We start from the raw sequence: 26,920 nt of genomic DNA, 5'->3' as shown, positions 1-26,920 counted from the left end.
CAGCAATCCTCGCAGGCAAATGAGGAACCTGAGCTCCCACAAACATGCAGCAAAACACTGCATTTTGAAACAGTGTTCTTTTAATAAAGGAAGCGGGCCAGAATCTGATCTAATCCAATTTTGATACACCTGACGTTTTGAGCAATGTATCCCAACGCGTACTTGGTATTTTCTCAATTTGAACATTATCTGAGATGCAAAGAGGGAAATGGCATTAGCATTTCCTGTGCACATGTCATGCTATTTTCCTGAAGCAGTAGCCTCTTTTTAATGTCAGTTGTTGCGTATGGCTACCATGCTAAGCCATTATTGTGCCTCTCGCTGACTCCCATGCTATGCCTACTGGTGTTACTGTTGTGCCGCTAACTGACACCCATGCTGTACCTACTGAGGTACCTGTTGACACACAGGCTGTGCCCACTGGTGTGGATGCTGTGCCTATTGTAATAACTTTGAATGCCAGGCAGGCTGTGCCCACTGTTGTGCCTCTCACTGACACCCATGCTGTTCCCATTGCTTCGCCTATGTCTGCCACACAGGCTCTACCTACTGTTGTACCTGTTGGTGACACCCAGACTGTGCATATCTTAGGGCCTGGAACGGCCACTCCTGTGCCCACTGCAGTGCTTGTAACTGAACTGCAGGCTTTACCCACTGTTCTGCCTATGACTGCCTCCTTTTCTGTTCCTAACCTAGGGGCCCTCCCCAACGTACCTAATACTGCGACAGCTTGCCTCCCCAATCCCAAGAACTCCCCCGCTCTCCTCCTCTCTTGTGCACTTATCAACGCACGTTCAATCCCAGTGCATGCCCTTGATATTCATGACTTAATTACGAGCCATACTTGGACCTTCTATTTATCAGCGAAACATGGCTTCAGGAAGCCTCTGGTCCCACCTTATCAATGGCCCTCCTATTTGGCTACACCATCTTCATGCAGGATCGCCTCATCCAGAAAGAAGGAGGGGTCACCCTTATTGCAAAGGAGTCCCTCTCCATCAGAACAATGCCAGGAGGAGACATGGGCTCCAACAGTGGGCCTCATTACGACTTTGGAGGTAGCCATGCCATTAATAAGGGCATGGCTGCCTCCAAAATCGGGTCCGGGTTCCCTGAATGGGGAAATACCAGGCCATTCCGAATATGGAGGGCCCGGTATTTCCTCCTTCAGGGAACCCGGGCCCGGTCCTTCCCCATTACCATTCAAGCCCCCATAGGGCTCAATGGGAATGGGGAGGGAGCTAACAACGGGCCCTTTACGAACGGGCCCGTTGTTAGCTCCCTGGTCCCCTCGCGGGACCCGCTCTGGACGTCTGGATAAACCAGACGTCAGAGCAGGTCCCGCGAGCTGACCTCGTAATAGTGTGGAGCGGGTTTAACAGCGCCGGCACTGGTGTTAAACCCATTCCGCACTAGTCGTAATGAGGCCTAGTGACTACTTATGAATCAAAGTCAACCGATCTGCTAACTGTACAATCACCCTGCACTTAGTGTACCGGCCCCCAGGCCCTTCCTCTGACTCCCAAAACACCCTACTGCACGCCATATCCAACAACCTAAAGGAGTCATCAAAAGTCCTCCTGTTGGGGGACTTCAACTTGGGGCTCTACGACTCCAATGACGCTCAAGCCACATCCTTCAACAAAGCAGTTACATCCCTAGGATTCCAGCGAGCAGTGAAAGCGCCCACCCACATAAAAGGTCGTAACTTAGATTGGGTGGCACACCATAAGTGTACCCCAAATATCACCACCATTTCTCCAATTCCATAGTCATGCCACTTGTTTCACACTAACCATTGACAAAGTGCTACCAGGCTCTGGAATCACTCTTACATCAGCGCTATGCAGGAGTTCCAAGCAGCTCACCAAGCAACGGCTCATCCCATATCTTCAATCACCTGCTCTCAAGGCACTGTTCTCCAATGACTCTAATACCCGAGCAGCCACCTACAATAACATCATTAACCAAGCGTCTGAGACGATTGCTCCACTGGCCCTCAAGAAAGCCAAGCAGAATAATCTGACGAACGCATGATTCACAGCAGATCTCCTCCAGATGCGCACTAAAAAAAGACGCTCACTCTCCGCCTGCATCGGCAAACCCTGTGAAGGCACCAAAGCATCCTTTAAAACTATTGCCAAAGAGTACAAAGATGCTATCATCAAGGCCAAGAGTAACACTTTCAACACCAGAATTGCCAATGCAAAATCAAGCTCCAAAGAAAACTTTGCTATCTTTAGGGAGCTGGAATCACCTGCGCCTGAGCCACCGGCCATCACCAAAAATACAGATTGGTGTAATTCTATCCAATCGGCCATGATTGACAAACTCAACCTTCTTCAAAGCAAAATCATCGCCCATCAACAAGCCTTAAGTCAACAAATGGCTAACATACAATATGAATCCACCCACGAACCCCCTTCCTTTTCCTTTAAGGATGTTTATGAAGAAGAGGTCATTGCTCTCCTAAAATCTATTAAGCCATCTAACTGTAAAGGGGACACCTGCCCAGTTCAGATCATCAAGGACTGTGCATCCATTCTAGCCCCCTTCCTGACGGCGTTCATAATTGTGTCCATTTGGCATTGTCCCTTCATGCCTCAAAGAAGCCTGGGCACGTCCACTATTGAAGAAACCTACACTGGACCCTAATGTCCCAGGGAACTACAGACCCATTACTACAGTGCCCTTTCTATTAAAGGTTTTGGACAAAGCAGCCTACCAACAGGTTCAAAACTTTTTGGAAGCAAATCAACTCCTATGTCTATGGCAATCAGGATTCTGTGCGAGCCACGGGACAGAAACCGCCCTCCTAGTTCTTAAAAATCAAATTGATGACCTAAGGGATGCTGGCAAACCAAGCACTCCTCCTACCACTCGACTTATTAGCAGCATTTGATCTCGTGGACCACAATACCCTTTGCTACCTCCTGTCTTCCTCTGCCAACTTCTCCACTAATGCTACAGCATGGATTGCCTCCTTCCTCCAGGGCAGAATCATGAAAGCTTTCTCGGAACTAGCATGCACTAACCCAGATACTATCAACATGGGGTCCCACAGGGCTCCTGCATTTCTCCGACCCTGTACAACCTCTTCATGAAGCCCTTATTCAAATACCTGGATGAACTCGGCGTAACATACACCAATTATGCGGGTGACACGCAGGTGCTCATCCCACTCACAGGAAACTATGACACTGACAATGAAAACCTCAACTCCATATACACCAAAATTCAAACCTGGATGGCAGAAAAATGGTTGTGCCTTAATGGGGAGAAAACAGAATTGCTTCTCATTGGCTCCCCGGCTACCTTGAAAAAACTCAACGAGAACTACAAAGCCTTCACCATTGATAACACGACTATTCCAGTTTCTCAGGCAGTAAAAGCCTTAGGGGTCTTCCTAGACTCCAACCTCAACATGTGCAGACAAGTAAATGCCATTGCATCTGCCGCGGCCTACCATTCAAAGTTGATCAACGCAGCCAGGCCCTTTTTGTCCAAACAGAACTGCCTCACCATTGACAGGGCAATAATCGGCTCCCGATTAGACTACTGTAACGCCCTCCTAGTTGGCACTGCTGCAAAGAACATCAAAAAACTTCAAACCATTCAGAAAAATTCCCTCTGGACGGCCACTGGCATCTCAAAGAAGGAACACATATCTGCAACCAGAAGACTAGTCCATTGGCTCCCCATTAAGGAGGACATAAGCTTCAAAACCCTCGCCATCACTCAGAAGTGTCTCAACAACACAGCTCCGAGGTATCCCTCCCAGAGATTGTTTAAATCCCATTCATATAGACCTACAAGAGCTGCCTATTCCAACATGGTCATTGTTCCTAAAACCTTGAGAGCATGCGCAGGAGGTTCAAGCTTCCCGTTTATCGCTGCTTCACAATGGAACGCCCTACCAACCCACCTAAGAAGAATTTGATTTTTTCTTCTTTTTCTTCTCTTTTGGAATCTTGTGACCAGGTTTGTAATTTTATAAAGCTTGTTTATTTCTAATTGTATTGCAAACTTTATTGGTGAAAATAAAAAATGATAAAACCCAAAGAATTGACTCACACACGGCTTTCAGGAAAACTATTATAACATGGCTGTTTGTATAACCTAGCCCCTCGGCCAACTGTGTTCATCATTCCTCTTGTAATCCAACACCCATGTAATTTGAAACCTGCTTCTGTTTGTGTGTAAAACCTTGCATAAAGCATGCTCCTTGTAACCCACGAGCAAGTCCATTTATTCCTGTAACTAAGACACTATCTTGCAACAGCGCCTCGATGCCCGTGGGCTGTAGTGCGCTTTACAAATACAAAAAATAATAAAATAAATAAATTATCAGATAGTTTATTCTTTGAAATACTCTGCTGTGACAACATGGCAGGGAAACGCCCTATTTTCTCTGCCTCCCCAGGGCCTGCACGGACTTGACAGAAGCAAAGAACCGCAGTTCCCTCCACTAACCGACCAGTGCTGCTCTCTGACAGTGTGGAAGCCTGCCAGCAAGGCCCAGGCTCCCAGACTGTCAGAAACCATGCTTGGCACTAGGTCTTCGGACGGGCGGGAGCTGAGGCTCTGTAAAACGGACCAGCCCGTGGTTCCCACCGTGTTAGGGAGCCACACCGGGAAGGAGGGCGTGCAGAGCTGAAGGAAAGAGGGTGCTTTGCAGGATGCCAGATTTTGCTTGCAGAGCAGTGGGAAGGCAAACACAAGGGGGGCGTGCGAGGGTGGTAGGATTTAACACCAATTCGAAATCAAGTGTTGCTCGACACTTCATGGAGCGACATCGCAAACTGTCAGTCAGCTGAGATATGCCACAGCATTGTGGGCACAGCAACAGAGAAATTCAGGGCAGAAAATAAGAAAGCTGCTGAATTTATATGCTCAGGAGCTCCCATGCCTACAGGATAAATGAACTTCTGGAATGGAGAATAGGCTTCCATTAATAATATCAAACGCTTTAGAGAGAGTACGCTTAAAAAGATTGTTTTTATTGTTATTAATGTGTATTCGTTTCAAATGGAACTTTTCACATCAAAAGTTCATTCCATAATTACAAAACTCATAGAAACAAAATACAAATAAAATTCAAGAATAGAAGTGAATACATCTCATATACTCCGTTACATCTACATACACCAGGGCAATCAGATCAAAAGCAAAACAGAGCGAGTCCAATTTGCGGATCGTTTCCTTCCCATTCACCTGCACAAAGCCCCATTAAAAGGATTAAAGTGAGTCCTTCTGGTCTTCAGGGATATTTTGGTTGATTTCTGTTAGGTTTTGTGTAAAATTACCTCATTATCGATGTCCGTTCATATTTTTCGAAAACTGAATCTTAATTCTGTTTGGGGAAATGAGTTTGATGTAGTAAATATTGTGATGCTATAATTAGGAAACCTACTTATAAATTGGTCATGTGGTTTGACCCGTCCATTTTTTGTGACTGAAAACATTTTTGAAATACCATTCCTTTGGTAAAATGAGTAAAATGTGCAACTCACAAAGATAGGTACATCTGAGATCACTATAGCATATGGCCAAACCTATAAAATAAGCTTTTGGAGGGAAATGGAATATGATAACATTGGTAAAGGTATCCTACGTCATCAGATATATTTTGGAATTGACGCAGTCTGAGAGCAGCAGATTATTTTCAGGGATACTGTGTTTTTTTAATGTTGATAGTTGTTTAGGATATTTAGTATAATTGAAGATGCCAGCTCCATACACGAGTAAGAGATAATGTGTATGTTGAGTCAATTTAAGATAAGATTAATTGTTTTGTCATTTAATCAGTGATACTTGCTGTTTTATTATCATGAGATGATTTTGTTAGTTCATGTCATGAACATGTCATTTGATTGTTTTATTTACAGAAGAATGTTTATTTGATATTTTCATCAAACCTGTCTACACACAGATCTGAGCGGCGTTGAGGGCGTGGTATGCCATGAGATCAAACTTTACTATCAGCGTCGACGAATCAGAGCAGACATGAGCCTTGGCTTTGCACATGTTTCTGTTCAGCATCTGCAAGACCAGGCAGATGACTGTACCAGGCCTGATCATGTGCATACATACATGTGGCTGCATGGGCACTTCTGGCCTCAGGAGGAGGGCTCAGCGTGGCTGTGCAAGCGCTTGCCTGATTTCAGGTGTCAAAGTTCCATATGTTGGCAGAACCTTCGGTGCGGTTATGAGATAAGCGTGTAGTGAGAATCCAATGTTGTGCATGTAATGAAGTTTCCTTTTTTATTTGTTCACAGGGCATTTGGAAAAGGGGTAATGCCTGGAGCGTATTACACCCAGGACATTGAAAACAGATTGCAACTAACTGTTGTATGACTTGGTACATGCTTCTAACATGTATGGAGCATTATTGTCAGGGTGATAAGGGTGAACTGCTAGGCTATTATGCAATTCTATGCCAAAAGGACGAGCATAATTGTGCTTAGCAATTAAGGGGTTAAAATGCATTCTTGCAACTACATATATGTTCTTCATCTTCTGAAATGGAGTGTGGGCACAAAGGTGCTAGTTGATCACCCCATTGACGTAGCAAAGGTTGGCAAGGGACCAGTTATTATTTTGGTTTGGGCAAAAGGAGGTTGGCAATGCCCAAGCAAAAGTCTAGCGGTATCAAGATTAGTTATGTGGTCACACCATAATCAGCAGGAAGCCGCAGTGCAACCGATGTTGGTCGTATTGCCATATGTGAGCTATCCAGGCCCCCCTATTATAACATACCATAAAAACCACCCCTTACATAGTAAAGATGTTTTAAAGTTGCCCTCTCTTAAATACTGCCATTGAGAATGGGACTATCATCTCCATTGGGTTCCTGTAGAGTGCCAGTGCATGAGCAGCCCCTCACTAGGCAACGCTTCAGTGCTCTGAGCTGGTCCATTCTTCATCCTTGGTGACTCATGAGAGAAACCTCAAAAGCATGAGTACCTGCTTGTGCATACTGCGCACACTACTCTAGGAGGGGTCTCTTGCAGGAGCTCTTCCAAGCACCAGTAGTCAGGTAGGGTAGCAATGGCGGTGCCCACTATGAAGAATGCAACATATAGAGATCCAGTTACCATGTCAATAGGCCTTATGTTTGTTGTTTCACCATTTTGAATCCATTCTGTGGACGTATCCACATAAAATGGAATATTTCTTTTATATTTAGCAGGTTTTGTTGTGAAGGGCTGCGCTCCACTTTTTGCCCACCTGAAAGTGGTAGGGGGGAGATGCTGAAAGGACACCAGGACAAATCAGATCCAGGAGCAAATCTCCTGCAACAATGATGTGCAATGAGGTGATGACTGGAAGAGCATCTTTGTCCGCAATACAGGAGCCAAATACAAGTAAAATGAGGGTGACGAGTTCTGCTGCCTAGTGCCAAACACCTGTTACCTGTCGCTGCAGTGATGTAGTCCTGTACACAGTTATAAGAAATGCTGTACAGGGCCTCTCCACTCTGTTATAGAAGCCCTCATTTTAACATGTCTCGGTAGGCACATAACCACAAGCAGTATTTAAGATTTCTGAGCTATGCAGATCCTGTGAAAGCAGAACGTTTTCCCTAGACAGAGTGGAGTGGAACCTGTTCTCCCACATCCCTCATAATATTAAGTATCCGGATAGGTTTCCTCCATGGTCCCCTTCTTTCCAGGTCCATAGTTGACTCTTCTGGATCCAGTCCAGGTCGACCTTCAGACGTCTAGGGGAATTCTAGGAGGTGTTGTCTGTGAAAGGTGGACTTCTCTATTTTGGAAAGGTGACATGGCCTGAGAATAAATCCCTCCAGGTTAGAGCAGGCTTCGAGGACATGGCAATGATGTGCCCAGGTTGATGCGATCAGGACCAGCAGGTCACTTCATCACAGTGCATACCGTGTTCCATAACAACCTAAAAACAAATTGCCAGCAACAATGGAGAGATATGTCAATGGGTGCAACTGTGGTACTTCTCTATGCAAAGCTTTATATGGCCTAAGATCAACCAGGTCATAGAAGCAGTCCCATGATTTGACACATATTCTCTCTCAGGGACCCCGGGGCTGCAGTCCAGCGAATGCGTGCAAACGCCTGAGGTGGGCAACCATAACACATCAGTGTTCGCTTTCATACACACCAATTGCTGCACAGCATACTGTACTGTCATGCATTGATACCAATGGCTTGCCAAACATTGCAAGTACAGCAGACATCATCAAGATAAGGCAGGACATTGTGTATTGGAGTGTGGTGGTAACAGACAGCGAGGACTGTCCCTCAGGAAGGAGTCTTCCCTTCTCATACCGCAGCCATGCTTAAGGAATGCTGCATGGACTATGAACACGCCAGCCATCCTGTGTTACACACTTGATATCAGATGCGAGCCGTAGCTGCTCATGCCTTGCTATTCCTCGGCACGCCATATCGGATCTTGGGAGCCACGGGTGACTCTCCGGCGAGATATTTAAGGAGGGGGGCTGGAAAGAGAGCTAAACTGGTTGACATTACGCTATTGTCCTTAAGTGCATATTTTGGATAAAATGGAGGCCATAGAAGAATGAAAGAACTAAGATCTATTGAGGAGAAACTACAGGAAGAATGGCCTCTTAAAATGACATTGAGTTGCATTGTTGTTTTGTCCTGACGAAGACGAAAGGATTGGGGGCATTCAAGCCAATGTAGCCGAAACTAGCCGAAACTAGCACCATTGATGGTTTGACCTCAGCTAGAAGATCATGTGATGTACTCTTTGTATTTATTTTTCACTTATTAGGGATGCACTGACCATTGCGAAAATGTGTCTTTTTGATTGTTGTGACCCATGCTTTGGGCAAATATGATATAGGTAGGTTGGGATGTATTCAGCAACATTGATTTTTTAATGAGTATTTGCACCAGGTTGATTGTTGAAAGGACGAACCTTTATGTCAATGTTGACTTAGGATTGATAAACATTGATGTATATGTCTGCACTGCATGCGTTGAAATGGGGAGTAATGTTGAATAAATAGGTTTTTGAGCAATTTAGGAACAATGAGGTTTGACTTTTCTCGTGTGACACTAATCCCCGCCCCCCTTTGTTTGGCTATTTGGGGGCTACATGATGCAACGCAGAGGTCTGCCAAACTGCTGGCACACACTGCTTGATTTCTGCAGTAGCTGCGCAGGCACGCGCATGCATAGGCCAGTGGCGGCCAGGCCCATATGACACATTTTTAGACAAAACTGCTGACTCAGGTCTAAAACCTACGCAGCAAACAATGGACATCAGAATGGCAGTTGCTGTGGCAGTTAATACCATGGACATCGTTGGAGCATCCCCTCCCCCCAGAGGTGGCAGCTGCTACCCCTGTCTTCCTCCTTGATACCTCTGCCTCTCTTCATCCAACCCCTCAATCAAACAGAGGTCACAAGAGCAGAGCCACTGTTCCAATTTATGAGCTGGGTTCCAAATTCAGCGCTGGCTCCACATGCGCATCATCTAGAAAACAAAGTTGGTGTAAAAAATGTTTAAGAGATTTGCTTCTTATCATTTTTTTTAACATAATGGGCCTCATTATAAGTTTGCCGGTCTGGTAACTACGGTACCAGTAAGCTTGCCGGTGCCGTAGTTACCGGACCGGCAAACTACAAGGTCTGCCCGCGGGTGCCTGTCAGCCCGGCGCTGCACCTTCAGTGACCAGCAGTTTGCAGCGCACAAAGTTGAAAAGAAAGCTGCTACAAAATGCCTTTTTTATTTGTTTTGCGTTCAAGAACCTTAAAATGCAATCCACGTTAGATGGCTGCAGACACAGCATTGAGCGCGACAGTGGCAATTTCTGGGATATGCATCGTATGACGTGAAAATGATGGCAGATGAGAAATACGAGGGGTGTATTAAGCTGCATGCTGTTTAAAAGGATGGCTACAAACAGGTGATCATAACATGTATTTTCTTTCGCTGTGTTTCTGTCAGTGTTGATAGTACAGTTGCAGAAACCCAGATGTTTAGGCTAAAATCACTTTGCATATGGTGATAATTGTAGATTTCGATTCAGAATGGGGAAAATAAAGCCGCCCTCATTTTCATTTTGCGCTTTATGCTACTATAACGATGTCTGTAGTGTGTCAGGGTGGTTTATTATGTGATATGTGCACATTTCCAGTCATCTCTACTTATTTATTTTATTGGTCATTTATCTTGCACGTATGCACATGTGTCTCAAGGTACAACAAGAGGAGGGGGATGGGAGGAACGATCCTACTAGGCCTTGTACATTCGGATCGTGCAAGTTATTTATAACGCGCTTAATCCGGAGATCGGTTTCAAGCACAGATCCAGGATTCGAACCTGTGTTGCTCAGCATGGTTTTGCTTCCAAGACCCCCGCGTTGCCTCAGAGCTATCCCACCTTCACATGGCATAACATGGAATCCCAGAGTGCACAATAGGCTTAAGCATGGTAATGAGCGTACCCAATAAAGAGCTTAATGAATGTATGCAACATCTTTCCTTAATTCAGCAAGGCTACCCGATTGTGCATGTTGCTTTTGTCTGAGTGACATGAAGTGGGAACTAAAGTTAGAGCAATCCAACCTAAGTGGGTCTTGTAAGCGCGCCCTTTGGCGCGTTACCAAGTCATTCACTCCAGTAATTTTGTACCAAATCTAAAAGGGAGATTCACATTTCATTGAGTTACTAACCAGCAGAACGTTTGGCAGGACATTGGCCGGACATTGGATGGAGAAAACCAGCAATTTATTAACGGCGTTGCGCACACGCTTGCGTGCACGCATGCACACAAATGCCTACATTCACGCAGACAACCTATTTTTCTCACTCGAATTCCACTTATTGAAGTTTCTATCATATTTCTTCACCTTGCGAAAGTGCCTTTTATGAAAAACATAATTAGTATTGTACTGTTGGAGCATAACAGGATATGGTCAGTAGCGAATGAACACTTGTGTATGAGCGCGATATAAATTAAATATCATATCATATCATAGCAGAGTCTGTGTTCCAACTGAGGTCATTCACGGAGGTCTGTCGCCGAGAGGGTGGGGCCAATGATAATCAACGTCTGACAACAGACATGCTAGTGCGGACTCTGGTGTGCCTTTGAAATGAGCCTCCGAGAAAGCTCCTCAGCTGGAGGTGATAGAGAATGAGGTCACCCTGCGCCGTTGCCAGTTGTTGCCTTTGGCTCAGCCTTTAACGATGAAGAGAATCTTTGTATGACATGGGACTGATTTGCAACTTCCAACGGCTTCCAATGTTTAAAACATTTGCTCACTTTGCCCGTGTGCGCATGGGCCAGATTACAGAACGTTTGCACCGGTGCAAGAGCAAAATTGTACGGTATTAGCACTAGGGCAAAGTTGGCCCTATTTTTAAAAACCCTGTGGAATATTGGAAAACCATTGCACCACGACAAGTGCAGTTTGGCATGGTATCAGGCCCAAGGCAAAAATTGCCCTTGTGCAAAAAAGAAACATTTTCACTGCATTTTTGCATCAAGGCAAAGTTTGCCCTAGTGCTAAAACAGAATGGTATTAGCACCAGGGCAAACTTTGCCCTGGTGCAAACATGCATCGAAATGTATCTTTTTTTGCACTAGGGCAGGTGTTAACTGACAAACACAATTTTATAATGACATTTTTAAATACACATTTTTTAATATGTAATGATGATTCGGCATCATATCATGAAATGGGTAGCTTTTTCATTTTACTGACAGGCTACTTTGAGACAGCCAGTAAGCCTAATAAAAAAGTTCAAATTAAGGACTGGTTTAATTCCCATTGTAGATAAGCAAGAAAGAACTTATTGTCAAAACATCGTAAGAACATTGTGCTGAGAAGAGCTGCATACAATAAAGTCATTCAGAATATGATAATGGAGCAGGTGGATACCGCTTGGAATAGGCTTCTAAGAGACCGCAAGTCTGGGAAGTCAGGGAAGTCTGGGAAGTAGTGAATCAGCCCTAGCTACTATTTAGGGGTGTGGTGGATAGAAACAATGTGCTGGCTGGGATGTGGGTGACCCATTTTACCAAACTCTTTCCAGGTGGAGATTTGAATGATAGATATAGTGCTGAGACAGAACAAGAGTAAAGAGGGAGACCTAAATGTGGCCCTCGTTGCACCGGTCCCACGCTCATTTCGCTGTCACAGAAATGAAAGGTGTACATCGTTCCTGGCCCCTATCTCCCCATCACCGATGATGCGAGAAACGTTATTAACTCAGGCAGCCATTTGAATCTATCCTGATGACGTTGTTGAGGAGATACATCAGTAGTCGATGGAGTAAGAAGACTGAATGAAACCCCAGAAAGCTGATGATGTCACGACTAAGACTATGACATAGATGCATTAGACATGAAGCACATACCCATTCCTGCACGAAGTTACACAGACACACAGTTCTTAGAAACAAAGAACATGCTTATGACCCACTTAGCTAGAGGACGGACACACCAATGCCATTCAGTACCTGCAAGTTGCACAACAATGCATATGAACTGCTTGCTGATGCTAAAATGCAACTAACATGAATGGGCATGTAAACAAAGATGGAAGCCGCATTGAAATGAATGGAAGACACTGAAAGGGCTTAAGAATTCAGAGAGAGGCCTGACATGCTGACTTCGCTGAGACGCGCTGACCAGGCTGCCAGTGCAGCTATTGTGCACAGCCTTGCCAAGGGCACCGACAGAGAGAACGTTTCACATTCGCAGAAGAGATAGGACACCTGCAAGTGTAAAAGCCGAAAATCCACATAAATGCAAGTGGGAAAGTTAAGTTTGTGGTCCCTACACATGGGAGTCGAACTTTGAAGACAAAGCCTATTCATTCGAGCCAGACGGAGCCAGTTGTTCCCATCCGACTGAAGGTAAGATGATACAAAAGTAATACCAGGTTGAAAGCTGGTGTTCTGTCTCAAGGCCTAAAGGACTGGAGATGGTAACTTATTGGGTACAAGCAGCACCTATGTGGCTGTTCCTACCACCTTGAATAGTTGCTCATGGGCAGGTAACTTTCCAAAGCGCCAAGGCTGAGAAGAGCCTTGCTGACCAACCCCTACCCATCTTCCGCGCTAGCTCACACTTTGTTGCAAGGCCCAATGGCAGAGCCTGACATACCTGTAGTTGCAACATTTAGGAGGTGGTCACAGGAGGAGCCACCTACTACAGTTTAGCCAATAAGGTTACTAACCCCATAAACATCCTATACGTAGTCTACCGAACTAACCAATCCATGTTCCCTTATGATTTTGCAATGTATCCTTTATTTTGTGATGTCATTTAATCGAATGCAAGAGCTGAATAGCTTTCTAAACACTTGAAAGGACGCGTTGAATCAGGGTTAGTGTCGGCAGTGCAAAGTCACTTTACTTACTACACCACCCCTAAGGTTAGAACACATGAATAAGATTCCCTCACATACCTGGGTGTCATGTTTACTAAACATTTAAGGGGCCTTGAGCAGCTATCTATTGCTGCCACAATGTTGAAGCAAAGTATTGGGGCTATTAATAAACTTTGTTCTCTTTATAGACGGCAGTCAGAGCCAATTATAATGGATATTTACACTGCACAAGCTAGGGTGATTTGGGTATTTGGTGCTGAAGTATAAGGCTTTGAGGGAGCTTGTAAGACCCAGACAGCTGAAAATCAATTTCTTTGTAAACGGCTAGGCTTTCCTGGTTGCTCACCTGCTTATAAGCTTTATATTGAGTTAGGAATTTGTTCTGAATTTCAGCTGTGGGAGTGAGTGCCTCTTAAATTATGGCTATCTACCCGCTCAAATAATAAAGCAGTGCTGACCAATAACATTTTAGACCATATTACTGCTAGACCGGGTAGTAATAAGATATCCTGGTGTAATCATGTTTTCCCTTGCTTAACTGTTTTGAACCAGAGTACTTTAGTTTTAACATGACAAAACTGCAAATTTAACAACTAGTGAAGACTGTAGGTTTAACTAGAAGGGTCAACTCTGCCTGAGGACAGAACAGTAAGGGACGAAAAGATATTGGAATATCAAACATTGTCTTCTGTAGGGTTTCAGCCATACTTCTATTCATCTTTGTAGCTGCAAGAACGATGGGATGTGACCAGGCTGCACTTTAACTTACTTCCTTTAAATGCATGATGTATTTCATGGAATAATCAAACGTAAGTACTAAATACCAGTTGCCCCTTTAGTCCAGATAAAATATAGATACGTCTCTACTTTGTACTGTTGTGCCCGAAAAAAAAGTCTACGCTGTGTACACAATACTTGATGCTGTTTTGAGATGTATCAATGTAAAACAGTGTACTCTAGCTTTGAACTATTCGGTTTTATATAAAGAAACACGGGTTTCTACGCTGTTCAACAATTATTTGAGAAAAGCTATGCGACTTCTACAATTGACAACAGCTGTCCTGATTTAGTAATTAGGATATACATGTGCGCTTCTTTCATGATTCCTTTTATGTTTTTAGCTCATTGTTATGATATACTGCGTACTTTTATGAATTGTAATGATCAATTTGAATAAGGTTTTTTTGATGGGGAAAACTGCTGTACACTCAGAAGCAAGAACGATGGAAGGTTTAGTTTCCTTGTTCATGCAGCCAGTGGGATCAGTCCAGTTTACCCATCGTATGAGCGGGAACAGAGTCTGATAAAAGTCACTGGACACAAGAAAAGGGAGACACAAAATCCAGACGCAACAGTCCAGATTAGCATCATCAGGACAAATAACATCTACACAATGGAACCAGACAACAAGCCAGATCCATATCCAGCAGAGCGACCAAAGCATTGCAGGCAGAGGAGGAACTGGGAAGAGCAGACTTGCTAGAATCCAGGGCCCAGATACCAGCGCGACCTATTCCAGTGGGGGGCCAGGCCCGCTACTCTGAGAGGAAAGGACCCTGCTATCCTGAGACTAAAGCACCCTTGCCCTGAATTACAGCTTCTTGTTGCCCAAAGTAAGTAGACAGATATGCCCTGGGCAAACTTTATACACAAGGGGAATTGATTTACCACAAAGGGTTGCAACTTCTTGGGAAGCCTATAGACAACCAATTATTAATCGACCGCTGGTAATAATTAGGATAAGGGGATTGTGGGAACTCAGCATGGATAGCTGATTGGATTTGGAGTACATTGCAATTGGGACATCTCTTTTGCATTGAATGGGGCTCACAATTGAAATGTCACTGAACCTACAAGAGCTTTACCCATAAACTTGTTATATCCTATTCCCTTTTCACCCTGTGGCATGGGAAAGAAGGGGTCTAACTGGTATGATAGAATCAATGCAACAGCCATGGGATAAGTAATCAACTTTATCAAACGCTCTGCTGTACACATGCAATAGCTAGACAGGGGTTGTGTATTATCGCCCCAGTTTGCGACATTCTTCAAAGGAAAAGATAACATTGGGGGTCATGAAGTGGTTAATGCAAGAAATGCATCCGAATTCTTAATGATAAAGTGTTATCCAGTGTTATGAAGTGTTGTTGATATTCGTTGAAACAAGTGATCATGTATAACTGATTTCAATATTCATGTGATAGCTTTTTGAAGTTTCTGCTGTACGATTTGACACAAACTAGTGAGATTACATCCAATGGAAGGCCTGTATAGAATTCTCTTGATTGTGCCTTAATGTTTGCATTACAAACCAGAAGGTTAACCCCAATTATATGGGACACCTGCATAAGTATATATAGGACATTGATTCTATTTCATCAATGTAAACTGTTTCTTAGCCCAGAGATTTGGGTGAGATTATTGCATTTTGGAATCATTAAAGTGCCATTATTCTCATTCATTAAATAATTTGAAACAGGGAACTGTATGAATTAGGTTTTGCGGTGGGCTGTTAATTTTCCCTGCATTTATGGCGCCCAATAAAAGATTTGAAACTACGGTACAGCGGCAACATTTTACTGTTGAGATTTTTCCAACATTTTTGTAAATCTGTGTTTGTAATTCTTTCCATTTACTGAGTTTGCGGGGAAATATCGAATGTGGGGTAAAATAAGGAAAATTGTGCTGATATTTGCGATAAAAAGGAGCACTTCCAGTTGACACCAGCAAAGTATATATCAATGCTGCCATTGAAATCAGTGCACAACACACAACACACACATCCAGAAAAGGTGCAAATGAAGCATGTGCATTTTGTACCATGAATGCAATTTTTACAATGATTGCGTCGTCAATATATTTACTTTCTCAGCTAAGAGTGGGCTGACTAATACCCTTCTGAAAACACTTTTACTGTCTATGCTTCTATAGTGTGGGGAACTGAGTGTGTGCAATATCGACTCGCATCGCAAACCCAATATTGTCAACATTTTCAGTTCTATGCAGAGTTTTCTTTTATAGCTTACACTTGATTCGATCATTTATTCATAATTGGGAAGATTTGAATCAGCATGAAGAGTGTTCTTGCCTTAATGACAACCTGGCAACTGCTGCATCATTAACAGTAGGATTTGCAGTCTATAAAGTGAGAAAACAACTCACATTTCTGAAAACTGACAAGCAAGACAAGTGAAGCCAGACATTTTGATTTTCACCCTAATTGCAAATGCTGTACCATTTCCCTGCAGCGCGTGTCAGAGAAATAACTCTGGAGAGTCATGCACGTATAAACCATAGACAAAGAAAGAGTACTTTCATGTGCCTTCTGCCGATATATGTGTATACCCTCCTGAGGGTCTCGGGTTCCAATCTTGTCCAGTGAGTTACCTCATTCTAGTCAGGCTCGGGCTGGCCTACAGGGAAATAGGCCCATAGACAAACAAAAAACCCAAAATGCTGGGGTAGGCAATTTTTTGGGGTCAAAGTGGGCCACTTTTTTGACCGGTGTTGCTGAATAAACATATTTTTCAATGCACAATTTGCATCACATTTTATTTAAAAAAAACTCCCACCCCCTACTATTCAAACAGTGTCACAAAAGAAATGAATAGCCATTTGCAACTGTTGGCCTCTTTTTCATTGGTGTCCGAGACAATTTTATGGCTCAGTCCGAGCCTGATTCTAGGTCCGATTTATTGAGATTTATGGTGGCACCTGCCACTAGCATTTCAGAAATGTCTGGGTACCACACCCCTTTCCTATGATGGAGGGGAAGAAGTGGAATCATAGGGTGCTTCTAAGAAGCAGAGTTTGACGGTGCATGCTCCAGGTAGATGGTCGCCGACCATGGCCGTTCACAATAAGGGTGAAACTGAAGACTTACCCAACTCCATCCTTCCATTTTCATAGGTCTCCAGACTGTCTGCGGTGCTGCTGTACTGCGCAAAGGGCTGGTTGCTGAAGAGGCTGTCACACAGAAGGCTGCGGCAGAGTTTCTTCAGAAAGCGCAGTACATAGCCAATGCTGTTCACGACGGGCAGGCTCAGGAGGTGCTGCTTCCCATCGAAAGAGGCCGACACTGAAACAGAGCAATCGACAAAGCAGGGGATGACGCCTTGACTTGCAACCACACACAAACCACATTATGATTTGATTCTAACAGGTGGTGGTTATGGAAGCATCCAGCTGGACCTGCCAGCCAGCCATAAAAATGGTGCAGAGAACGTAAACGATATGACATAATGAAAAGACTTTTAAAATATAGGGCCCGATTCATGGAATATTTGCCCATTGCAAATGAATTTGCACTGCTGAAAAGTGACTTTGCACTGCCGAAACAAACCCTGATTCGTGGAATCGTGTAAAGTATATTTTTGCAGTGCAAAGTCCAGGCAAAGTCAGCGGATAGTCATTTTTGCAGTACAAAATGACTTTGCCTGGACTTTGAACGGCAAAAATACACTTTTCACAGTTCCATGAATCAGGGTTTGTGTCGGCAGTGCAAAGTCACTTTTCAGCAGTTCAAATTCACTTTGAACGGGGCAAATATTCCATGAATGAGGCCCCCAGAGTTCCACTTTTGGAAGTGTGATTCTGGCTGACAGAGCCAATCAGACTGGGTGAACGCTCGGATTAACACTTATGGAAGTGGAAACGTTAGTCACTTGGGCGCCTTTTGTTTCATCCATCTACATAGCACCCCGTTTAATCAGACATGCATTCGTGTGTTGCAGGTGGCTAACACGAGAATCACATACCTGATTTCAACATCTCTGGCATTAAACATTGCACACATTTGCAGATCTATCACGTGGTCACATTATGGCCACTTTATTTGTATTCTCTACAATAGCATTTGTATTTGTATTTATTTATTTGTATAGCACTCCCAGCCCGTAGGGATCTGGGCGCATTTCTCACATAAGGTTGCAGAAGGTACAATGGCAAGTAAAGTAACACAATTTACAGACTACATTTTACATGAAGAAAAGAGCAGAGATATACAAAATTTACCTAATTACATGGATGCATTTCTTGGCAATTCTCAACTCTTCGATACATTGGTTTCTAATGTATTGTGTTACATGGCACACCGAGGCATAAACTAGAAACTCCTAGACCTTCAGTCCACAGTTGGCTGCACCAGTCTTTGACTACCTTCCCCACCCAGTGCTGCCCTGCCATCAGTTGATTGCCATGGTAACATCCGCGCCCCAGCGGTACATTTCCCCCATTAAGAGAAGGCCCAGAAACGGAGGGCCTTACAAGGGCACTACTCGGCTTTAGCAAGTGGCAACCGCCACGCTTCCATGGAAGCGTGATTCACGTCAATTCCGACCATCCGTGCCTCAGCCGGCGCTATCATGAGAAACGGTTTACAGAGCCAGCAGAGACAGTGGGAATGCCAGCCCAAATAAGACCATCATGTTACTAGTATTTTTCTGGGCAGTGTGAGGGCGTTCCCGATCAGGACTCTACAAAACTCTCCAAGGTTTATTGGCTGGTTCCCGAGGAAAAAGACTGTCCCCACAGAGTGGGCCGATGGGGGAGGACTGGAGTATAGGGGCGCCACCACTAAGGAGAAAGGCGGGCATAACATCCCTTACCGTGCCAAACTCTGAGAAACCTACGTATTGGGACAAATCCTTTCCCCGCGCGGAAACCAACCACCTACTGGATGAAGCATACGTCAGCTTCAGGCCTTGGAGAGGAACCAAATCAGCACTACTCTCCATCAGGGACGACCTTAAAATTCACAACATGAACTCCGCCCTGATACTGTTGGACCTTTCAGCAGCCTTTGATACAGTCGACCATGCAACACTCATGAAAAGGATGGAAGAAATAGGAATAAGCAACTCCACACTACAATAGATAAAATGCTTCCTGACAGAAAGAACAGAAACCACCTGGTTATCACCCTTCAAATCAACACCACAAAAACCTCCTTGTGGGGTTCCACAAAGCTCATCCCTGTCACCTCTACTTTACATGATCCCTCTCATGAAACTCATCAAAGGACATGGACTCACATGCTACAATGCAGACAGAACTAATATCATCCACACAATCCACACTGGCGAAGACATAGACCAAACACTTACCAACTGCCACTCAGAAATCAACAGATGGATGAACAGCAAAAGCCTTACTCAACGTGAAAAAGTCGAGAGTTTGATCACACCAAATAAACCCCACATCCAACAGCATATATAATGGCCCACCGAAAGGGGAAACAGACCGGAAATATCCAAAGTAGATAAAAGTCTTGGAATTCTGAGGGACAACGACTTAACACTAGAACCCCAGGATAACACAGCACCGAAGAAGTACGTCTTCCATTTATGCACCATCACGCAGACATCGCCCTTTCTCACCTTCCTTCACAGAACATTCACAACCATCAGTCTCATTGTGTCAGGAATAGATTACAGTAACAGCATCCACCTGGGAATGCCCAACCACCTCCTCAAAAAACTGCAGTGCATGCAGATGGCAGCAGCAAGACTCCTCCTCAGGCATGAAAAAGAGAACACACAAAGCCAGCACTAAGATCCCTACACTTGCTACCAATCAAGAAAAGGATGCATTTCAAAACACATCATTGCCCGTAGAGCAATTCAAGGCCAGGGAGCAGAGTTCTTGCAAGAATAAATCTCCATATCTAGGCCGCGAAGAACCCTGAGATCCATTAACGATGTACACCTGGAACCCAAACAATACTCGAAAATGAAATATGGTGGATCACCCTTTTCAAACACCACAACAAGACCCTGGAACTCACTCCCCAAGGAAATATGCACGCTAAAGGAACATCTGACCTTCAGGAAAGCCCTAACAACATGGCTCTTTGACCTGCCATCTTAGATGGCACACCTTGGTCAAAGAGAAATGTGCAACGTCAATACAAGTACAAGGACCTGCCCATCTTTTTCAATTGAAGGAACGTGCTAGCATCACTAACCTTCCACCCCCCCACAAAGGATTTTAGTCTGAAACACCAATCAAATCAAGTATGACGCAAGCATCACCCCTTAAAACAAGCCCTCTAAAAACTCGACTCACCCCTGCACACACACCTCTCATCTCCCAAATACGACGCTCATACATGACTACCACAATATCCACAAAAACACCAAACATCATAAAATGCACACCTCCTCCAGTAACTCGCACAACATATAATGCTCACACCACCACCTCGCCACAGAATCACAAACCCAATACAGACTCAAAGACCAGACCACAGTTCAAGCCATAACACCTAGAAGCAAACCCACACACGCTGGCCATTTATTCCAAACTGAACCTACCAACAAACAAGCAAAGAACTCTTGCGCTCTCCCTCTCCTTCCACTAACAAAGCCATCTCCCACTAACATACCCATCTCTGCCCGCTTTCTTTATAGAACCACCCGAGTGCCTACAGAGCATGACAATGGCATCGGTGCATGATACAAATCACATTAACATAACAGAGATATTGCCCCGGCCCTCCTGTTTCATTTGAGTGTCTAATTTACCACAGAAGCGACAGCAGGGCATTGCTTTTTGCAATCCTTCTCTGTGCAGCTTGTCTGCTTAGACAATAAGATATTCCACCCAATCTTTCCTTAAGGGCCCCCCACCCCGGCAGATGTTATTTGAATGTATTATGCATCTGTGTATGGGTATGAATGCACTAGTTCTTCTTGTCTTCCGGATATATGGTCATTTTGAAATCTTGAAAACTCAAATCAAACATGTCCCTGCTGTACTCAATACAGCCACCATTGTGTATGTCTGAATTGTCAGTACATGTAAACTGTGCAGCCATCTTTTGAATGTGGCGTTCATCTTTATTTCAATGAAGTGTAAAGAGATTTTAGACATATTATGAAAACTGATTATAGCCTGAACAATTGCATATTATGAAAACTGATTATAGCCTGATCAATTGCATTTTATGGATTTGTTGTTTCAATGTTGTATTGATTGAAATATGTTTATCTTCTGATGTTTTTTTTAATTGTTTTATCTTCTATATACAAAGTTTTATTGCTCTAGGTATATTAAATAAAATGAAATTACAATGTATTTTCTTTGTGTGTTTTTTTACAACACACCTGTACACTGAAAAATGCATTCTAGCTGTTGAAAAGAGGTATCATGAAAGAAATAAGCACTTGGATTTTTAACACACACAGCACGTTGAGGTCAACTGATAAAAGATGCTCTTCTGGCTACAACTGAGCAGATCTAGCAGGCAAACCCCACACCTTAGCACAACAGATGCCTGCTGATTACCAATCTTACACATTAGCACCATAGATGCTTGCTGATTACCAATCTTACACATTAGCACCATAGATGCTTGCTGATTACCAATCTTACACATTAGCACCATAGATGCTTGCTGATTACCCGTATTCCCAAACTTGCCCCATAGAGGCAAGAACGGCACTGATGCCTTCAGCGCCATGTAAGTTGCTGTTGTTAAGGCAAGGCAGGAGCTGTCTGAACATGGATAATCATATCATGAAATACGATTACACGGCGACAAGAAATATAAAGTCAAACGTCCTTGCACCAGTGGCTCGAAAGCCTGTTCCTGGAGCATCCAGTGCCACTTAGTAACTGTTTTACAGCATGATAGCGGCATTCCAAGTTTCCCTGCAGAGAATGTGCCCACAGTGTACTACTAGTTTTCAATAATCAAATCAAAGTTTCGCTCCTTTTTTTGTTAGCGAGCAAACCAAAAAAGACTGGTGGTGTGATTGTTTCTGTAGGCATGAGACTGGTGGTGTGATTGTTTCTGTAGGCATGAGACTGGTGGTGTGATTGTTTCTGTAGGCATGAGACTGGTGGTGTGATTGTTTCTGTAGGCATGAGACTGGTGGTGTGATTGTTTCTGTAGGCATGAGACTGGTGGTGTTATTGTTTCTGTAGGCATGAGACTGGTGGTGTGATTGTTTCTGTAGGCATGAGACTGGTAGTGTGATTGTTTCTGTAGGCATGAGACTGGTGGTGTGATTGTTTCTGTAGGCATGAGACTGGTGGTGTGATTGTTTATGTAGGCATGAGACTGGTGGTGTGATTGTTTCTGTAGGCATGAGACTGGTGGTGTGATTGTTTCTGTAGGCATGAGACTGGTGGTGTGATTGTTTCTGTAGGCACCTCTAGTGCATGAGATGAGTTCAATTGTTTTGGTCATTACAGACCATTTGTTAGGGGCCTTCCCCCAATCCAATTTACGTCCGGTGAAGAAGCACAGCTGGAAGGTTGACACACACCTCTCACTCCTTCTTAGGATTGACCAGACCTGGTTCGCCTTCTTGGAGTTTTTATTGGTTTGAGTTGGCACGCACGCACCGGCATTAGCAGACTACTGAGGGACCAATGGGTGAGCGCTGTGGATGTTTCTGAGTTGCTGGCATGACGTCTAGGAGGGACAACCTCTGAACTGAGCTTGGGGAGAGAAAACATTGCCCTGCACAAGGTTGCAGCTCATTTGGCAAGTTCTTCACAGGGCCAGTAATATGTTTAGCCAACATCTGATTCTCCCTAAACTGGTCCTGTTGCCATCATTTGCTTACTCTGGGAAGTTCCCAAACCCCCTTGGCCACCTCACTAGATGTTCCTGGATTCATCATATATATATATATCCCCCACATCCAAAGAACCCCTTTTAAGACACATGAGGCATGAATTCCCATTGAGAACATCCCAAGGCCTCTACATAACCTGTAGAAGGTGCCCCATTCATCAAACAGGTATTTTCTTCAGTTTGTAGATTCTTCCACTTATTAAGTTGTCTTATTGCAACAAATCAATTTCCAGGGCACCAGTGGTCCAGGGATGAATATCGGTTTCTAAACCATCAATCAGCCCCACACCTCTAGTGCCCCAGAAGGGAGAGAACAAATTGAAAACACAAGCAAATTAAAACCTCCTTGTCCAACTTTGGCAACGTGGTCGGTATGGCAGGCTTATCCCCGAAAGGTCGTGGATCGATGGTTAGTTGCAACACAGCAACAATACAATTATCACCCAACGATAAAAGGGACTGTCCAGTCAAGGTTGTATAACAATATCTACTTTATTATTATCACAACAGGCAGTTCTGGCACACTACCAAATACAACCCACCCTATAAAGGAATGCAGAGGACAGAAAGATTCAAAAAAGGGAAAGGGATGCACTCTGGATACTCACAGGAAGGTAGTCGTTATAGCAAATAATCGCAGTTGTTTAAGGATACTTGGTTTCAACACAAAGGCAGCAATGGATTGTAAATTGTCACTAGGGGAGAAGGACCAGGGGGACAGAACCACAATGTATCTTGTGCTGTGGGAGTTCTTGGTGCTCGAATGGGTCTTGTCGATTTCAGGGCGCTTTGCAGCTTCTGCAACAGAGTTCAACATGGGAGACAGCTGCAGGTATCAGGCGGCAGGCAGTTCAGCGAGCAAAGCTTGACAGACGGCTGCAGGCTGGCCCACACAGTGGCTCAGATCAGGAATCATTGTCTCAGTGCTGGTCGGTGGTCCTGAAGCACTGGTCAATGCATCTCGAATGGCTTTAGCGATGCAGTCGGTTGCAGCTCGAGGGACTCGACTGGCTCGAAAATGTCCCTTAAGGCAGATGTCGGTAGATAATTGTCGATGAACTCCTCCTAGCGTCTTCACTAGGCTTGTGTCGTCCTTTAAGGCAGATGGACCAAAGCTGAGAAGAGTGTTGCAGGCAGCTGCCTTGTCCTTGGTGTGGTTCAGAGACTCTCTGGCACTTCCCACCTATGATCTAGGAAGCTTGTTGCAGAGCCTAGCAAGGCACGCTGTGTGCTGGTTGCGTACTGGCTCTGGAGCTGCTGGAGGGTCCTCTGGATTCAGTATCTCCCTCTGTTCCTGGGGAGATGTTTAGAGGAGGGATCTTGCTTCCCTCTTGGAGGTCCTGGCATTTCTTCACTGGCAGAAGATGGAAGGCAGACAGTACCTTCAGCCAGGGTCCAAAATGAGTTATTCTTGCAACTCATTGCAAAGTATTCAGATGATCTGCCAAAAGAGGGCTCAGCCCTTCATTAAAGCCAAATGGACCACAGGGATTGGTGTAGACTAATCCTAACTTATTTAACCAATCCTGGATCCCCACCAACAATCTCCTGTATACGTGATGTCATAACGAGAGTGCTTTGCAACAGAAAAGGTAAAATGGTGAAAACATATACTACTATGTTCCACCCATCTTCTTGTCTGTTGTGGATCAAAGGGGTAATATAGCTCTCTGTGGTTCATGATGACGGGATGTTCCAGTCCCATGACACCAACGGCAAGGTGGTAACGTACTACTCCATCTACCGTTTTTTATTTTCTCATAAACTAGTTTTTGTGTCACGAAATATACCAGTGTTTGAGGAAGCTTAGACTGTCCTGATGAATGTGGCTTTATCAAAGTGTTTGCTACTGAAACCGGTCGACAGTGTTTGTTACATCTAAGAAGGCACCAATCTGCCTATTTTTTAGCTTGAGCAAACCGTTTCCGTCCTACTTCCCGTTAGTAACAATAAGTTCTGCATGAGAAGTGATGACTGTATTGTCTTTGTGTTGTCGGATTAGGAATCTATCCTCTTCCGTTTTGTGTCATTTTTAACCCTAGCAACCCAGGGTGAGTGTGACAATCAATGGGTTATTAAAGAATTGTCTATCCCATTAGATGCCGCACAAGTCTTTAAAGAGGAAGAATCTATCCTCTTTACCCCCCCTGGAGTGGTTCTTCTTTTACTTGTAGTCTCTTCCGATTCAAACTAATCTGGAGGAGAGTGATATTGGACTTATAAGGCTGAATGTATTACACATCATAGAAGTTGGTAATTTCATTCTTATTCTGTCACTATTAGACAGGCGTTGTAACACCGCAACCTAGTTGAGAGTGCACTGTAGGCATGGATAGCATTTCTTTTTCGCTCTATCCTTCTGACTTCTGTCACAGCCTTGTTACCCACTCTACTAATAATAATCAGGGTCCATACCACAGTAACTCTTGGGTTTGGTTTTACCAACTGGACCTCTCTTGGATCCCTTTTTCGGCTGCTAATAACGTATAACACAGATGTGTGTTGCCTACTCCTTTTGTGTGAACATTATCTACTAAGGGCAATACCCTTTCAACTTCGTAGAATTTTCCACCATGCAATGTAGATACACATGGAGTATCGCACGCCCACTATTGCACGGAACGATACGTATTCATGGATCCAACCATGCAACCTCTCGGCGGGGAAATGGCCACGCAATGTGCTCATTCTATTCGCCACCTGAAGGCAGGCGTACAGACACTTGCGCATTGGATTCATTGTGCAGGGGTAAGATCGGGTGTCAGATTTAGGGGTGCGTGCATGCAGCCTTGGTTCCGATCTAACTTAGTGGTGCGCATACATAGTTTAGCGGGGTGCAGGAACGGTGTATGGGGGTTTGCACGCAGATTTCATAAGTTTTACCTGAGTTACGATAAATCGTATGCATGGTGCCGGTAACAGTTACGGGGGACCCCGGGCAGGGTCCCCCAGATCCAGGCTTGCTTGCGGGGGACCCCACGCACTGTTTAAAGAATGCATGTATTTGCCTGGGGGAGCATGCAAATGTAGCTGTTTTTGGCTGATTTTGCTTTGCGCGGGGGAGTGTCGGGTGCGTTCCTGTACTTTGTGCGAACAATTCCATGAATACACAGAGGGCACAGGTAAACCTCTGCATGTAGGCTTGCGCAGAGTCATTCTCGGCATGCAGGCTTTGTGGGATTTCTGCACACTTTTCCATGAATTGGGCTCATTGTATTCAAGAGTAAAATCAGTTGCAAGGTCTACCTTTTAGGTATGTATGCAGAATGTCTGAGATATGTAAAACCCTGTGCCACCCCTGGGTGAGCATTGGTGTTGTCAGGTGTTAGGAATCAGAATCGTAGGATAGCTTTGGTGTTGATTTAGTGCCAGTCAGTTTTAATGTTCTGATAGATGCAAGACTGGGTGCATGTCTTTCGGGTTGGGTGCTTATCGCAGTAGGCTGAAGAGGAGGCTTACTGGGTTTAAACAGGCAGCAGCCGGTAGCAGTGGTAAGAGTGAAAGGACTAATTTCGCTGATGCAGGGCTAAGCAGGCTTACACCGCTTTTTGGTGTACATGGAGTGGAGAAGGGGTGAGGTCAGGGAGATGCAACGTAGACGCAGTAAACATGGGCTTGTTTCTGGGTAATTAGTGGGCCATATAGCTAAGAGGGGATTCAGAGGAAGCAAGAATACTAGGGAACAATAGCAAAGCAAGGTAAGAGAGTTTGCAGAAATACTCTCCTTACCTTTCTGTGTAGTCGGTGGCAAGACTATGTTAGCAGCATCGGTCAAACTGTCCAGAGAGAAGTCCTCATGATGGTGAAAGGTACTGTAGGAGTCGGTAGAGGGTGGGTGGGACTTGCACTCTGCTGCACTGTCCGATGCAGACAGGCCCAGACAGGGGCCGAGTGCCTTGAAAGTCAGCCTTTAGAATCGGAAACATGGGGCTTCGTCATTCGGCAGGCAGCCTCCAGGCACGAGGGGCTCGCCAGCCAATTCAAAG

The 26,920-nt window shown here is 44.5% G+C and overlaps 1 protein-coding gene across 5 annotated transcripts in view; it reads right to left on the bottom strand.

The window, feature by feature from the left end:
* SCML4 (Scm polycomb group protein like 4) overlaps nucleotides 1-26,920 on the bottom strand; it is a 752,090-nt gene that overhangs the window by 148,387 nt on the left and 576,783 nt on the right. For all 5 annotated transcript variants that reach the window (XR_011260473.1, XM_069606558.1, XM_069606557.1 and 2 more), the window contains one exon: nucleotides 17,232-17,426. Coding sequence is in view for 4 of the 5 variants with exons in the window: in XM_069606558.1 (XP_069462659.1) it covers nucleotides 17,232-17,426 (195 nt within the window). In the remaining variant the exon portion in view is untranslated. The remainder of the gene's footprint in view (nucleotides 1-17,231; nucleotides 17,427-26,920) is intronic.

Source organism: Ambystoma mexicanum, chromosome 4p (genome assembly GCF_040938575.1).
Source record: "Ambystoma mexicanum isolate Mex_15411 chromosome 4p, UKY_AmexF1_1, whole genome shotgun sequence".
Taxonomy (NCBI): Eukaryota; Metazoa; Chordata; class Amphibia; order Caudata; family Ambystomatidae; genus Ambystoma; species Ambystoma mexicanum.
This window is presented reverse-complemented; position numbering and strand designations above follow the sequence as displayed.